The 16,489-nt window shown below is 42.1% G+C and overlaps 1 protein-coding gene across 2 annotated transcripts in view; it reads right to left on the minus strand.

The window, feature by feature from the left end:
* Window positions 1-3,063: 3,063 nt before the first annotated feature.
* The window catches only part of LOC133074206 (NACHT, LRR and PYD domains-containing protein 1b allele 5-like), a 42,374-nt gene continuing 28,948 nt past the window's right edge, over window positions 3,064-16,489 (minus strand). The window contains exons 12-17 of one of the 2 annotated variants that reach the window (XM_061168232.1): window positions 13,879-14,013; window positions 10,970-11,108; window positions 9,515-9,568; window positions 9,179-9,259; window positions 6,409-6,681; window positions 3,064-4,569 (exon numbers count right to left, since the gene is read on the minus strand). In XM_061168232.1, coding sequence (XP_061024215.1) covers window positions 4,550-4,569; window positions 6,409-6,681; window positions 9,179-9,259; window positions 9,515-9,568; window positions 10,970-11,108; window positions 13,879-14,013 — 702 coding nt within the window. In that variant the 3' untranslated portion in view covers window positions 3,064-4,549. The other variant, XM_061168233.1, reaches the window with a different exon arrangement.

The following is a 16,489-nucleotide window of genomic DNA, read 5'->3' on the forward strand; positions in this document are numbered from 1 at the left end:
CGGTTGGTTCCAGCTAGCACAACTGTGGCTTCCTGTTTTAAGGCAAAGTGCATCTACAATACTGCCATGGACTGAACGTCTGTGTTCCTTTAAAAGTCACACATGGAATCCCTGATCCCCAGTGTGACAGTATGAGGGGTGGGGCCTTTAGGAGGTTAGGTCCTCGTGGGACTAGTGCCCTTGTCAGAAGAGACTTGGAGGGGACTTCCCTAGTGGGCCAGTGGTTAAGACTCTGCCTTCCAATGCAGAGGGCACAGGTTGGATCCCTAGACAGGGAATTAAGATCCCACATGACTTGTGGTGTGGCAAAAGGAAAAAAAAAAAAAAAAGAAGGCTTGTGTTAATAAAGTTAAAAAAAAAAAAAAATAGAGACTTGGAGAGGTCTCCCCCAACCGCAATGTGAGGACACAGTAATAAGATGACCTGTTGCAAACCTGGGAGTTTTCACCAGACACCAAATCCACCAGCACCCTGATCTTGGCCTTCCCAACTTCCAGAACTTTGAGAACACACTTCTGTTGTTTAAGCCATTCAGCCTGTGGTATTTTGTTGTAGCAGTCTGGGCTGACTGAGAAAACATTTAAATAAGGAAGAAAGTCCAACCATATTTTTCAAAAATTGAATTGTATCAACTTTTTGGTTGACATGTATTAGGTCAACAACTCAAAAGTTTTAGTTATTTGTATGTATCTTTTAGTATGATATTAAAATTATGAGTGTAAATTATGACATCAATGTAACATCAGAGACAATACACTCAAGTAACCTTTTTCTAGAAGCAACAGGAACTAATGCTTACCCCTGCTTACTAAGTACCAAGCATGTTTCTGCAAGTGTTTATACCACAAATGCACAGAATCCTCTCAAAAACCCTGAGGAGGCACCACTGCCTTCCCCTTTTTATGGATGAGGAAATAAAGAAAGAGACCATAGAGGCTTACACCGGAAGTAGTAGACGCTGGGATCTGAGCCCAGGCGGCCTGGTTCTGCCCCGTGCTTGCAACCCGTACCCTTGGCTTCTCAATCTCAGGTCACAGGTTTCCCCCGTGACTCAGTGGTAAAGAATTTGTCTGCAGTGCAGAAGCCGCAGGAGACATGGGTTCGATCCCTGGGCCTGGAAGATCCCCTGGACAGAGGAGTCCGGTGGGCTACCGTCCATAGGGTCGCAAAAGAGCTGGACACGACTTAGCGACTAGACCATAATTCGGGTCACAGTGAGTCATCATAACCATGCAAACAACATCAAATCTACTTAAGCTTCTCCCCTCTCCCTCACTGCACTGTGAGAGATGCAAGTACAGGCAAGGTCATGTCACTCCTGTACTTGTGGACTCAGGCCCTGGCACTTAAAAATGGTAGAGAGAAAAAGGCAAATTTTCACAAGTTCCCACGGTTCTCATTTTTTAACCTAAGAATAAATAAGAAAGTCTTTTAAAAATCAAATCGTTTCCAATCACACAAAAAAAGTATAGAATGCATATGTTCCCCTGGCTCAAAACAACTGCACCTGCTGAGAATGGGGGAACACCTGTGAAAGTCACCAAGGCTCCTCCGAGTGTTGGTTTCCTGGCTTAAAACAAAGGTCCATTTCTTGCTTGAGGAACAGGCTCACTGTGGATCGGCTGGGGGCTCTGCTCTGCTGTTCTCTTCCGGAACCAGGGCTGATGGAGCAACAGCCGTCACGTGCTCTCATCACTACAGAGGGAAAGGCAGGCTGGAAGGCCTCTACAGGGTGGATGATTTAAGCGATTAACATATCTATGGCCTGGGATTATGTGGTCCATCAGGAGCAATGTGCCACCGAAGGATTACCAGTGAACTGAAAATGGGGTTATTTCCCACTGCAGATGTCACAGATACAAGCTACAAGAGACCCAGTCATCTCAACGGCAGTCACCTCAATGGCTGGTTCACACACTGCTCAACAGGAGCCAGTCAGGGGTCCAGCAGGGCACCTCAACAACCCCACATCAGCCCTCAGTAACCCCCCGAATCAGAGCAGCGCCACTTCTGAATGCTTCACCAATGCAGCTTCCAGGTGAGACTTCCTTTCACAAAAGGCTCCTCCAGCTAAAGAAAACATGGAACTCATCCAAGCCCCTCCCCGCAGTTTTTATGTCACAAAACCATCTTTTAGATTTCCCAACTTGCTTGAAAACAAAACACTGCTATAAATGCACAGATAAGACCCCCTTCTAAAAATGAAACTTATGCCAAAGGTTAAAGCACACAGCAAGAATGGACTTCTGCAGAATAAAGATGGCAGCCTAACTCCAGGCTGCTTAACTAGGAATTTACAACATGATTGGAGTAAATTGGATCTGAGTCCTCTGGAGGCTCCAGGCTGGAGGTCTCAGCTTAAAAAAGCAGGAAGAACTTCAGAACTCTGCACTCAGAATTCTACCCCAGGGCCTCTGTTAAGTAGCAGCAGCCACAGAGCCATTATCAGAAATGCTCAAACCCCGGTGTGTAGGCTGGAAGAGATGCACTCCCAGCAGTCGGGATCTCTGCCTTCAGCAAGAAGCAGGCTGCTTCACCCTGAGGACTTCCAGCAATGGCAACAGGCTGGACCAACTGCTGAAAACAACCATCCTCATGAGAACACACTTCAATTCAGCAAAGATAGTGCCCTCTTTAGAAAATGGAGTGAAAACACTTCCATTTGACAAAGCAGGGGAGAAAGCCTGTCCCCTAAAGCCACCCCCCAAAATGACAAAACATGTCGCAAATGTGCAGGAAAATCCTGTTACAGAGACACACAGGTAAGGAGCTCACTATGAATACACCTGGTTTTAAATAAAAACATACCTTCCCATGCACAGGTGGGAGAACTCATTCCTGGACATTTCTGGAGGGAGAAGGGTTAGGGGGTGTGGGGGTGCTCCTGAATCTGTGAAAACTCCTGGGTTATGTGCCCCTGCTTTACCCTCACTCAACTTTACTTCAAGAACTGGGTCTGGGAGCAAAACCAACTAATGCCCAAACAGCCAAGATAATAATAATCAAGGAAGATGATGCTTTAAAAAGTAATCTGTAAGTAAATAATAACACAAAGAAGACATATTTGCACTGTACAAATGCAGATTTATTGTTCTTCCTTTTATCCACAGTAGGAAAAAGGCTGGAAATTGTTAGGAAACCAGCTTATATACAAAGCACCTCTGAAATTGCGATTTTCTTTGGAAAACAACTTACAAAAAATAATAAACACTTAAAAAATTCAAGACCTTTAAGTATTTTACACTTCTGAATGTTAAAACTCCATGTGTTTCCTGAAATATAGAACAATTAAAAAAAAAAAACTCATAAAGTGACACTGATTTTTAATTCCACTGGATCCCTGATCATTAATAATATCAATACGTTCTTCCCTATAAAATGAATTTGTTCTTCACAGGCAAAGCTATAAAGTGTGTTCCTCTGATTAATTCATTAAGATTGAATTTACTCTCCAGCTACTGTCTACAGGGGACTAATGGTAATTTATAGTTTCTTCAAATAAGTTAACAAAACATATCCAAAATGTTAAATCACCACACACATGATTCTGGGAGAGTGACAATATCTATACATATTAAGACATATTTAAAAAAAAAAAAGATTTCACCCATTAACAAGAGCCAATATGGCCCATGATTCCCTGGGGCAAGTCCTCTTCGAGAAGAGACGACAATGTTCCTTGGTCCTGACTAAGGCTATTTCTAAGTGGCATTTCCGCACTGCCCGCCCCCCCACAAGTAAACAATCCAGGGTCAAGGTCAAGAAATGCAGTGTTTGGTGATTTCAGAAGGTTGACGAAATCTGCAGGGACTCTGACAATGGATCCAGGTGAACTTCCCCAGTTAAGATGAGGCCACCACCTGTGAGCGTTTGCACCAGCCCGGATGGGGAGAGGCTTATAATCCTTTCTAATAACCCTAGGGCCAGGTAACATGATTGATTTAATGGTCTAACAGACCACCAGCCAGACTGGTTAGTAATGTGAGACATGGAAATCACACCTCATATAAAAAGACATACTGGACCCGGCAGCACATGAGTATCTGACTGTGTGGGAGCTAAAAGAACAGGAGCCTCTCTTCATCATTAATGACACAAGGAAAAAAAGCTAGGTGAAATTGGTGCAATTTAAGTACTCCACCACTTAATTGCTAAAAAAAAATGTTCCAAACGCTTGATAGGAATTTCATAGTTCACAGACTCCAGTAGGAAAATTACCACATTTCTCGCCTGACTGCTGTTGAGTCATTTTAGGCACCCTTTATAAGTGGATGTGTTTGGGTGGGGAAGCCGGGTGGGATGGTGAGAGTGGGAGGTACAAAAAAAAAAATTCTTGATATTATAGAGGTTTTTTCTTCTTCCTCAAGGTTTCCAAATATTTCACATTCCCTTTGCCCCTGAATAATGTGAGCTGCAAGTGGTCTGTGAAAGGAGCTGCTTCCACAGGTTGTGTAGCTCTGGGTCCCGAAGTCTCTGCCTTATTACCACGGAGACAGTCTCTGAAGGCGGAAGTTCCTGAGGCTTCCTTTTCCAGCTCATCTTTCAAACCTCACGTTTCCTGTAAGAAGCCTAACAAGGGAGAGAAACGAATTCAGGGATTCATTGTTGTGGGGAAAGAGCACATGCGTTTAAAGAAAGGCCGTTTCAAACGGCCATTTCACTTGTCCGTTTCAAAAAGGAACTGCTGGAGTGGCTGGGTTTTCCTGAGATGAAGATAAACCAGTGCAATTTTTTAAGGCTGCAGTTATAAGACACTAAAATGCCCTGATAAAGACACAAAAGTCAGCCAATCACCCAGATATTTTGGCTACAGGAGGGCAGAAAACACTGGAAAATTTCTGGCTTTTTGTTCGTTTGTAACTCACTGAAGATTTTTCTCCTATTCAATGACAAATTGGACTAATAAGCTTTTATGATCCATTTCACTGCCAAAAAAATGTCACAAATCCTTATTCAGCTTTATGTGGCAACAAGTCAAGCGTCTAGCGAAGTCAAGAGCAGATAAAAACAAAACGACAAATAACCACCCATTCTACAGGATCTGTGAGACGGTCAGACTTCCAAGCCTTCCTTTGATGGAAGAGGCTATGATTGTTTCCTCAACACAGCAGAGGCCAGTACTGTCAATAGGCAGAAGTGCCTATATGCAAATAAGGAGATTTCCACATGTGGGCCTCAGTGATTTACATAATTTCAACATATTCAAGGAAAAGAAATTTGATGTTGAAACTGGCTATTCTATTGGCTTGCAGCTCTTGCATCCAAACCGGTGGGGGCGTTCAGAAAGCTCGCCCTCCACACCTGACTGCATCCTGAGAGGTCACCCCAGACTTTAACTTGTCATATAAGCTTTTGGGGTGGCTGACACACTTTTACATTCTTTAAGGAACAAAAAGTCCGCATAGAATTCCAAATAAAAACCTCTCTCTGACTTGCTTCTGAGAAGTAACACAGCATTTGTTAATCATGGTAACAATACATATTAATAAAAATCCAAGTTGTGAATTGGTTTGACCTTGGGTCTAACAATATGCTAAGTCAAGCCACAAAAAAAAAGAAGTGCTTCAACACAAAGGAAGGAACCCTGTGGTTTTCTGGACTGAGACCAGAAACAACTCCCTTTAGCTCTCTATTCCCATCTTTGCTGCTGGAGGCTCACTAGTGCCACCAAGTGGAGCACTGCATCAACACCACAGAAAGCCTGGAAGGCTCAAGGCTCCCAGTTAGGTCTCCAGTTAAAAGACATTATCAATGGACATGAGTTTGAGCAGACTCCAGGCGACAGTGAAAGACAGGGAAGCCTGGCGTGCAGCCGCTCATGGGGTCTGCAAAAGTCGGACATGACTGAGCAACTGAACAACAAGAAAGGACATTATCTACTCCTGCCTGAGTCTCGCTGCCTGAACCTGGAGCTTTATATATGCATTATCTCTTTTCATTCTCACAAGAGACCTAGGACATTGGGAGTTTTGCATCCATTTGACAGATGAGAATATAGAGGCTTTAGGCGAGGTAAGGAATTTGCTTAGTCATAGATATATTGCACAACACAGGGAATATAGCCAGTATTTTATAACTGTAAACAGAATATAACCTATAAAAATTGTGAAACATTACATTGTACACCTGTACCTTACTGTATATCAAGTATACTTCAATTAAAAAAAAAAAACAAACCTGCTTGGTCACAAACCTAGCCAGCACTTGAGAGGGTATTCAAATACTTCCTCTGATGCCACACGTGAGTCACCTTTACTTAGATTATGACCCATGTGCGTACTGTGGAGCATTTGCACAATCTTCTGAACCCGAGCTTAGACGTGACTAACACATTCTAGAGTATAGATTTGCTATTTGCAAAGACACAGCTTGACCCCAAGTAAATGACTAAGATAATTTTTTGCTTACCTCTCAGCACATCTTGGACTTCAACTGAATCAACATTTTTTAAGCAGTTACATAAATTCTGAGCTGTGGCATTACTCTGCTCCTTCTCTTGCCACTTCTTCAGCATCTTAAACTTACTGATTGTAACATTGTCTTCCTTCTCCCGGATAGCATCGATTTCGCTAATATTCAGCTTCAGGTTGGCAATGGCAATCTTTAACCACTCCTTCCCCAGCTTCTCAGCAAGGTTAAACAACTGAGTGTCTGTTAACAGGGTTTTAGTCTTCACCCCATCTAAAAGCACACGAAGAATTCAGTAGTTCCTCTCAACACTTCATTTATAGTCATTGACAATGAAAATGTATTCTCTTTATATAAAAAAGGATACCATGATTTGAAACTTTAACTGCTTTTAAAATAAATTTAAGCACCAAAAAAATCCCTGCTTTCCAAACTATTAGAAGAACCGAAGGGAATGATTACACATAAGGTTGAACTGGGGTATAATGCTCACAAGGATAATTCAGTGATTCAGGGAATGAAATTGTTTTGCAAAACTGCACAAATTAGGCTGGAGGGAAAAAAAAATAAGGCGCCAAAAATACTTTATGTGGCTCAAAAAGAAAAATATACAACTTTTCCCCTTGCCCATCTCTGCATCTTCACATACAAAGCGCTAACTTCAGTGGTCACCTAAGAGGGTAGCAAGAGATATGAACTGCAGTCTCCATTCTGCCATCTCCTGGCATTAGGGGGAAGAGCATATTCCACAGAAAAGTCAGGGTACAGCGTCTGTAATATTAGTATCTGTTGTTCACTAAGAAACCATGTCATCATTCTGGAAGGGATTATGTTTGCCAATGCAAACCAGTGCCCCAATACAAAATACCAGCCCCAGCTGGGTTTTCTATGTTCACACTTTTCAGATGGTTGTGCTATGACACAGCCAAGCTCACCAGGGGTAGAGTCTCATTAAGGATCCTCCAGGCCTTACAAACCCTGGAGCTGCCATAAGAGGGTGAGAGGAAGAATCCTTCCCGCCCCTCCGCCAGAACCATAACACTTCGCTCATCCAGAGCCAATAGTCTAATGAAGGGAACCTAACATTTATATTGAACCCTAACCACTTTACTCAAGAATGGTTTCTAAAGGGCGGCCACTGCCCCCTAGTGGTCTTCTAACACATGTGACTTCTGTTCCTCTCAAACTGCTGCAAGAAAAACCACACAGGGAATCCATCCATCCAAGACGCAAGTTCTCGGGATGATCCCCAAACCTACCGTGTCAGATTCTGTATCGAAAGTTTAACAAGATCTCAAAGTGACTCAGAGTTAAGAGATGACTATATTTTAAAAAGCAATATGGTGATATGCTGAGCCTCAAACCATCAGGATAGTCACTCAGTATCTTAAAAAATGTGAAAATATCTAAACAAAAGTAAATCATTAATAATTTATTTGCTACCACATAGTCAACTCGAAAAAGGCTGGAAATCCTTAATTTTCTAGGTAGTATTTGATCATTTTATTCTATGTCTAGCTACTTGTTCTTGGAGCTAATTTTAAATAGCCAAATAACTGCAAAAGAGGAAAAAATTTTCCTATGTGTCCCATTCAGTTATAAGTGAATAATTTTTGAGGATCTAATATACAGCATGACTATAGTTAATAATAAATACTATGCTATACTCTTTGAGATTTGCTAAGAGAAGGTCTTATGAGTTCTACCACCAAAAAAAAAGGTGACTGTGTGAGGTGATAGATGTGCTAATTAATTCAATCGGTAAATATTTCACAATGTATGCATACATCAAAGCATCCCATTGTGTACTTATATATAATTTTTGTCAACTATATTTTAATAAAACTGAAAGAAATATGTATTCCAATTTGGTTAGGTTTTAAAAATAATTCCAGAGCCTCATTTATTTTGATGTTCATTTAATAGAAATAATAAACAATTCTCTAGTGATATACAGTAAAATCAGACATACATCATCCTCTTCAACTCCAAGCGAATAACATCTTATTTTAGTCTATAGAGTTTATCTGCTTTTAGATTCACACCTTCTTACAATAATAAAAGGTATTTTGATGAAAGGGTTCATCTACATGAGGCCCCCAAAGCCTTAAGATCTTGTCTTGTGTAATTTAAGCCTGGGTTTTTAAACTTCGATTTATGAATTCTGGTTGGACTTGAATTTTGAGGTACATACTCCATCTTCTGGTTCCTTGGAGTACTGTTGTTAAGTGCTTAAATCTCTACTGTCTTTTCACAGCTATCAAGCCTTGGTCTCTGCCATTTAAATGGAAGAAATTAACTTGACCTTTATCTCTAACAATTGAGCTGGTGGCTCCCTCCCCCCAAGCATAGTTAGTAACTGTGAAGCCAGTGAATGCGCACATGGACATTCATTATTCACTTCTTCAGTGAACGCTCATTATCTTCTACATTAGAGGCTGCAGGCTCAGTGCTATACGAAATGCACAGATGGACTGGCCATGGCCACTGGCTCTACAGGCTGCAAGACCTTCCCCTGGCCCCCAATTCTACTTTCACCGAGTGCAGGGTAGGACTGGGCAGCCAAGGTGGAAAAGGAGGCTGGGGCAGGCCACCTAGGACCTTTATCCAGGCCTGAGAAGCTTGGACACAGGGGGAAGGTAGCTGGGAGAGCAGGCACACCTAGGATATGACTCCAGGGAGTCTGACCCAAGAAGAACACGTGTCAGATGAATGTCCTGGGGGAGACCAGAGGAAGTGACTGACAGCCACAGAGGACATTTTTACAAACCTGAACTGTCAATCTGCTTCATTCTTTTATCATAGACCATCTCATCGGGTAAGCTGCTACTCCTTTTTCGTCGCCTGTTACCTTTAAAAAAACAACAACAAATTGGCTTTCCCTTAGGGTTTTATTATCCACCCATCTTCAAGCTGAACTTTTCAAAAATCATTTTAAAATCATCATTCTGACAGCAAATTAAAAAAGGATTCAAAGCTCATTCGGATGATTAAGAGTTATGGAACACTTAACAGATCCTGAACGTTACTGGATTTGCAAAGCAGAATTAAAATTCTAGTGGATGGAAGGAAGAGACGAGTTTAATGTCCACTTACAAGCACTTACCACTTGTGCTGCTTTTTGAAATGTTCTGGTTCCGATTTTGCTGAACCCAGTCACCTGTTAAGGTACAATAAACAGCAGTTGGAAAAGTGGCATGAAATTGGAATTAAAGCATCGATGTGTGAAAGCACGTGAAGCTCTAGGGTTTTGGTAGTCTCTCTCAAATTCAAATGTGGGTTTTAACTTGGTATGTATGCAAATACCCTGAGCTTGAACTCCTTCCAGCATGTCTGGTGGGACCAGCGTTTCCCATATTTCAGTCATCTGCACACTGCCGGCATGGTATCTGCCACACCCAGAGGCCAGGTGAAATATCATTCCTTCCGTATTTCTCTAAATCTAAAACTACTGTAAATAGAACATCACGTGCCATATGGAGAAGGAAGCCATAAACATTTTTTAAAAATAAATAACATCTTTAAATTTTAAGTATATTTATATGTACCCCACTCCAGTATTCTTGACTGGAGAATTCCATGGACAGAGGAGTCTGGTGGGCCATGGGGTTGCAAAAAGTCAGACATGGCTAAGTGACTCTCTCTCACACACACACACACACACACACAAATACACACACGTTAAAGAATCTCATATATGTATTATCATTATGTATACTTGGTGGGTTCTTTGCAGAAACTTCATTATGATTTGACACCACCTGCCCCATGAGTTCAGCCCTGCTCAAACAGACGCCTTTATGTTGGGCAGGCCTTCCACAGGTCCCTTGAGTGAAGACATCTTATGAGTGATGGGCAATTTCTGTTCATCGTTAGGACAGGCCTCCCCAAAATAACAGAAAGCAGAACCATCTTATGAGGCAGAATATTATTAAGTAAAGTTTTAAAAAGAAGTCTTAAAATAAAAGTGGTCTTTAAAACTGCCAAGAGCTTAGTCTGGAAGAACATCTGTTATTCAGGTTGCTACATATTAAATACCTTTATTACTGTGGCATTTGCTATGATTAAAAAGTAACACCTTTCAGGTTCATTTATTTGAGCAAATTAAATAAAACAATCTCCAATACAGAATCCCAAAACTAGGACTCCTCTGGGGTAAGTAACGGTAGTTTGGATAAAAGGGCCTGTTTCAAACTGGCTAATTTAAGGGTATAATATTGAGAACAGGAGTCACACCTATACAAAAGCTTCTGGCTTAAACTAGGACAGAATCCCAAATGGATTAGATTGGGTTTTGTTTCTGGAGTATAAAGCCTCAATAGCAAATATGGGCTCTGTGCATCTGCTGAATGTGGGGATTTGACGGTGGAGGCCTGAGAACCAGAGCCAGCACTTTTGTCCCAAGAACTGGGGCCTCTGCTTCTCTTAATCGAATTTTTTGATGTTACGGTGATGGAACAGACGAGTACTCTATTTGCCTTCCACCCGAGCCACTCACCCCAACCCTCCCCAACCCCCCACCTGCCAAACAGAGTTTTAAGTCAAGATACAAGATACTCACACTCTCTCAGTTTTGCCTTCCATACAATTTCCTCAGAATCCATTTCAACCAAGAGTAATTTAAACTCCACTGGTTGCTCCAGATACACTTCAATATAACTTTTCAATTTTAAAAGTGAACCATCCACAAATTCAATTTCCTTAAAAAAAAAAAAAAAGGTGGTTTTCGTAAATTTAAAAGTTGCATTAATTAACAACATAAAATGTCAGATAAGGAATAAAGGCAATGAGAAGGGTCAGTGCTTCAGTGGACACCCGTTGAAGTTCTGACCTTGTAAATCCACTCCTTAACCACACCGCCTCTCCCTCTCCCGCTTTCAGCCCCCCTTACTCTTACTTAGAACTGTTTTCCACCTCACTGAAGCTTCTGGTCCCATGGCCCTTGTTTTCCAAAGTGTAACTTTTTAGCCCTTTCCTGACTTCCAGTATTTCATGTTCCCCAAATGGAACCTGTGCTCAACCATCAGCCACCCTCTCCCAGGTGCTTTAAGCTCCTTACCACCTTTCTCTTAGATCATTCTCTGACCTGTCCAACTGATTTCACATTTACACAACTATGTGCAGTGTTGTGTCCACATTCCCTCAGTGAACACCACCTTCCCCCAACAAATCCTGTTATCACTATTTTATGAGTAAACGATCCCAGAGAAGTGAATGAATTTGCCCAAGTCCACATCTAAGTGGTGGAACTGGAACTGGAATACACGTCTGTGACTCCAAAGTCTGAGCTCTTAACCACTATTCAGACTGTCTCCTGGCTTCCCATGCCTCTGCTTCTCTTCTTGTCTAGCAAGAAATACATCTTTAAAAAAAACATTAGTGAACTGCCCCGGGTGTCACCAATACAAACTAATGCTCTTAATCTGTTCCTCTTCCTTTCTGTTCCAAGTCACTAGTATTATCCTCCTAACCTTCCAACGGTCAGTCACCGAGCTCTACAAAGCTGAGACAGCGCCTCCCCTAACCCCACTCTCCTAAATCCCTCCAGGTTCATTTCCCCAGAACTCTCCTGGGGCTCAGCCCAGCTGCACAGTTCCGTGCCCTCCTTAGGCACCTGCGGCCACCTCTCCCAGAACAGCCTGGGAAAGCTTGTCCCCCCCAGGGAATCCCTCACCCTTCAAACCCAGAGCCAACATCACCCACGAGAAAGCCTTCCTGGAAACCCACTGCACCCGTACTCATCTCTAAAGGAACGCCACGTTATAGTAAAATTATTTCTCTGCATGAACGGAGCATTTCCCTCACTACACTGGCGTCTTTGAGGGAAAAGACTGTGACTTACCTATTTTTTAATTCTTAGCTTTTATCAGGCGGGCTGGTAATAGGCACATCTGATGTCAGTTAAGCAAATCATTAATGGTATAAAACTAATAAGAGCACCTTATATTTACACAGAGTTTTATAACTCTCAGGAGTGCCCCAAACCATTACTTTATATGATCCTTACAGCAATCTTGGGAGATTATCCCCATTTTATAGACCAGAAATTTGGTTAAGAGAGAGCACTCAGTTAGTGACAGACTATGCACCCACTATGTGACCGACTATGCACTAGAATGCAGACTATTTAAAGCCCTCTAGCTATCAACATCTTTTGTAAGAAACAACTCCTGAGATCCCCTCGGTCTCTTTCTGGGAACATCCACCCATTCAATATGTATTCTTCCCTCTCCTAGTGGTTCTTAACCTTGGCAGCACATTATAGTCACCTTGGGAGGTTTAACAAGTCCAATGCCTGGGCCATTCCCAGACCAATTAAGTCAGCATCTCTGGAGGTGGGACCCAGGCCACTGAATTTTTTTTTTAAAGCTTCCCAGGGAAATCCATTATGCTGCACAGGCCACTGAAAAGCACACCCTTCTCATTTAGTTCCACTGCCCAGACAAGGCTGCAGTTTGATTCTCGTGATTCTCTTGATGTGCCATCTGCGGGGGCCTGATCAGTATGGAAGGGACGAAAATCAACCTCTCAGATCCCAGTGGGGAGACGGTAGATTCAGGAGCCAAGGCAGTCGGGGCCGTGGGCAAGCTCTGCTCGCCTATGTGGCCTGGGCAGAGCGCCCACCTGCTTTGCACATTGGCTTCCTCAGCCGTGTTACTGTATGGCTCAAATGGTTCAAAACATGTGCAGAGATGCTTTGAAACAAAACAGGAAGGAAGACTGTCCTGATCAACCTGACTGCTTCTATGGGGTGCAAGGCCCTGATAATACCAATGCAATAAAACAATGCAACATGGACCACTGCAATTAGCTCTCTGGCCTCCCATTTTTAATATGGAATCAAAACATGTTTTCAACTTTTCATAAACTGTAAAACAGACAAAGGAGGTAGACAAAAGGAATTTCCACACAGATGTCCAGACTAGATAAGCTATGGCATACACCCAGGGCACATAATGAAAATAAACTTTAAAAATAACTAAGTCATTTCCGGGAAGCCAAAATCACTTACAAGTGTCGTGGTGTGTACAGTGAATGCTTCAAATCTAACAATTTATTCCCATAACTATTTTTCAAATGCCTTCCAGTAGGAAAAGCCCGATATCCTTTGTTAGCAACTCTTTTCCATTAACCTTTAATGCTTTGCATGACTTAAACTTAAGTTTTGTATTCCTTTGAAGCTAAAATTATTTTAATAACTTAATTTAAAATGCAAGAAAACTGAAAACCTTTTCAAAGGTAAAGAGAAATGGAGAGTCTATATTTTTGATGACTGCAGATGAACCCTGAAATTCAACAGCACCTTTGGAATAAAATGCAAGTTTAACAAAACAACTGCTTTCTTAGACACTGGGAAATAAAAAAAGGAGAACAAAATGCATTATTTTTAAATATCTTCAAGATGCTGTATCTAAGAAATCTACACACTCCCCCCACTGCTACTCCAAGCTGATTTTCTACAGTGTCTACCTCTGGGGTGATCTCAGCTTCTGGCTCACTGATCAGCCTGTACTTCTTCCCATTCTGCAGCAACTTCTGGCAAACTGGAGGCTTGTCGATTTTCATGAATTTCTTAGAGGAGTGCTTTACAGACTTGGAAATATCCTAAAGGTGGAAATAGGTTGGGTTTTGAAATCCATCAGCAACAACTGTGAGAGTCAAAGTCAAGAGCCGGGCAGTGTATGTGCCAGTCGCATTATTTTCATGTCCTCCTACAGAAGTGACGGCCAGGGAGGATGTCCCACAGTGATCACAAGGGGAAAAAGGCCCAGAAGCGGAGGCACCTTTGTCCTACGCATCTCTCACACAGCCAAACATCTCCCCACAAAAGCACTACAGCCAAAAGGGTCACTTATACCCTCTGTGGCACCACCAATTTGCTTCTGAAGGGTCTGAGCACGTTACATGAGCACTTGCATGACACATGCGGACTAATTCCATGCCCATCATGTGAACAGAGAGCACCTCTTTTACTGGAAGTGGTTCCAGCTGACTCCCAGTGTCTCTGCCCCACACTGGATATGTTCCCATCCTGCTAACACAACTCTCTTTCTGACGTGGCCCTAGAGGGGACACCGATTTTACATGTATTGTTCCAAGGCCCCCCAAGAGGTGAATGTAATCTCTGGCCCAAGCTCCCTTGGTAAAGTAGCTGTCTGGCTGAATATAAAATTTAGGTTTTTTGAGACAGAGTTCAAGGAAATCTTTTCCTACACAGGAAAAAAAAAATTAACTGGAGAAGGTGTAAAAATAAAACACCAGCCAGGAAGGATATCCTGCCTTCCCCATGCCACGCTCTCCATTGTCCTGACGGCAGCCTTCTCCACATCTGCTGATGTAATCAGCTCCTGACCCCAGCTTCCCAGGAAGTCTGGATCATGCTCTTTCAGTTAACTGAATTTACTTTTAAAATATAAGGTTCATTAAATAATAGTGCTTTTTCCAAATCTATGCTAATTCTACTTTATAGGTATGTGTGTTCAATCACTCAGTCATATCCAACTCTTTGTGACCCCATGGGCTATAGTCCACCAGGCTCCTCTGTCCATGGGATTTTCTAAGCAAGGATACTGGAGTGGGTTGCCATTTCCTCCTCCAGGAATTATACTTTAGGTGCAGTTATTTTTATACCACTTTGAAGATTACTTTCCCAACTGAAAGTATTATCTTTAGTGAGATTACAGAAAGCATATTTTACTTTCTTAGGAGGAAACAAAAAAATCTGTTACTTAAAGTTTTTACACTTTAATACATATTGCTAGTTATAATCTGTATAACATTTTTAAAGCATGCAAATACTACAACCTAAAACCACTGGGAGTGGGTAGCTTGATATAAATTCTATAACTCAAATTATAATTCACAAAGTAGTATACTTTATCATGGCTGTGTGGATCACAATCAACTGTGGAAAATGTTGAAGGAGATGGAAATATCAGACCCCCTGACCCGCCTCTTGAGAAACCTGTATGCAGGTCAGGAAGCAACAGTTAGAACTGGACAGGGAACAACAGACTGGTTCCAAATAGGAAAAGGAGTACATCAAGGCTGTATATTGTCACCCTGCTTATTTAACTTATATACAGGGTACATCATGAGAAACGCTGGACTGGAGGAAGCACAAGCTGGAACCAAGATTGCCGGGAGAAATATCAATAACCTCAGATATGCAGATGACACCACCCTTATGGCAGAAAGTGAAGAAACTAAAAAGCCTCTTGATGAAAGTGAAAGAGGTGAGTGAAAAAGTTGGCTTAAAGCTCAATATTCAGAAAACTAAGATCATGGCATCCGGTCCCATCACTTAATGGCAAACAGATGGGGAAACAGTGGAAACAGTGACTGACTTTACTTTGGGGGGGCTCCAAAATCACTGCAGATGATGACTGCAGCCACGAAATTAAAAGACACTTACTCCTTGGAAGGAAAGTTATAACCAACCTAGACAGCATATTAAAAAGCAGAGATATTACTTCGTCAACAAAGGTCTGTCTAGTCAAGGCTATGGTTTTTTCAGTGGTCATGTATGGATGTGAGAGTTAGACTATAAAGATGGCTGAGGGCCAAAGAATTGATGCTTTTGAACTGTGGTGTTGGAGAAGACTCTTGAGAGCCCCTTGAACAGCAAGGAGATCCAACCAGTCCATCCTAAAGGAGATCGGTCCTCAGTGTTCACTGGAAGGACTGATGCTGAAGCTGAAACTCCAATACTTTGGCCACCTCATGCAAAGCGGTGACTCATTTGAAAAGACCCTGATGCTGGGAAAGATTGAGGGCAGGAGGAGAAGGGGACAACAGAGGATGAGATGGTTGGATGGCATCACTGACTCAATGGACACGGGTTTGGGTGGACTTCGGGAGTTGGTGATGGACAGGGAGGCCTGGCGTGCTGCAGTCCATGGGGTCCAAAGAGTCAGACACAACTGAGCAACTGAACTGAACACTTATTTTTTTTTTCACATCTGTCAAACCCTGATTTTGAATCTGAAAGGATAATTTTGAGTCACTGCTTTATCTTTTGTCAATGCTCCACCCACCTCTAAGTCACTATAACTGTATTTAGAGTGGGCCAGGGTATAAA

This window comes from Dama dama, chromosome 19, assembly GCF_033118175.1.
Source record: "Dama dama isolate Ldn47 chromosome 19, ASM3311817v1, whole genome shotgun sequence".
Classification (NCBI taxonomy): Eukaryota; Metazoa; Chordata; class Mammalia; order Artiodactyla; family Cervidae; genus Dama; species Dama dama.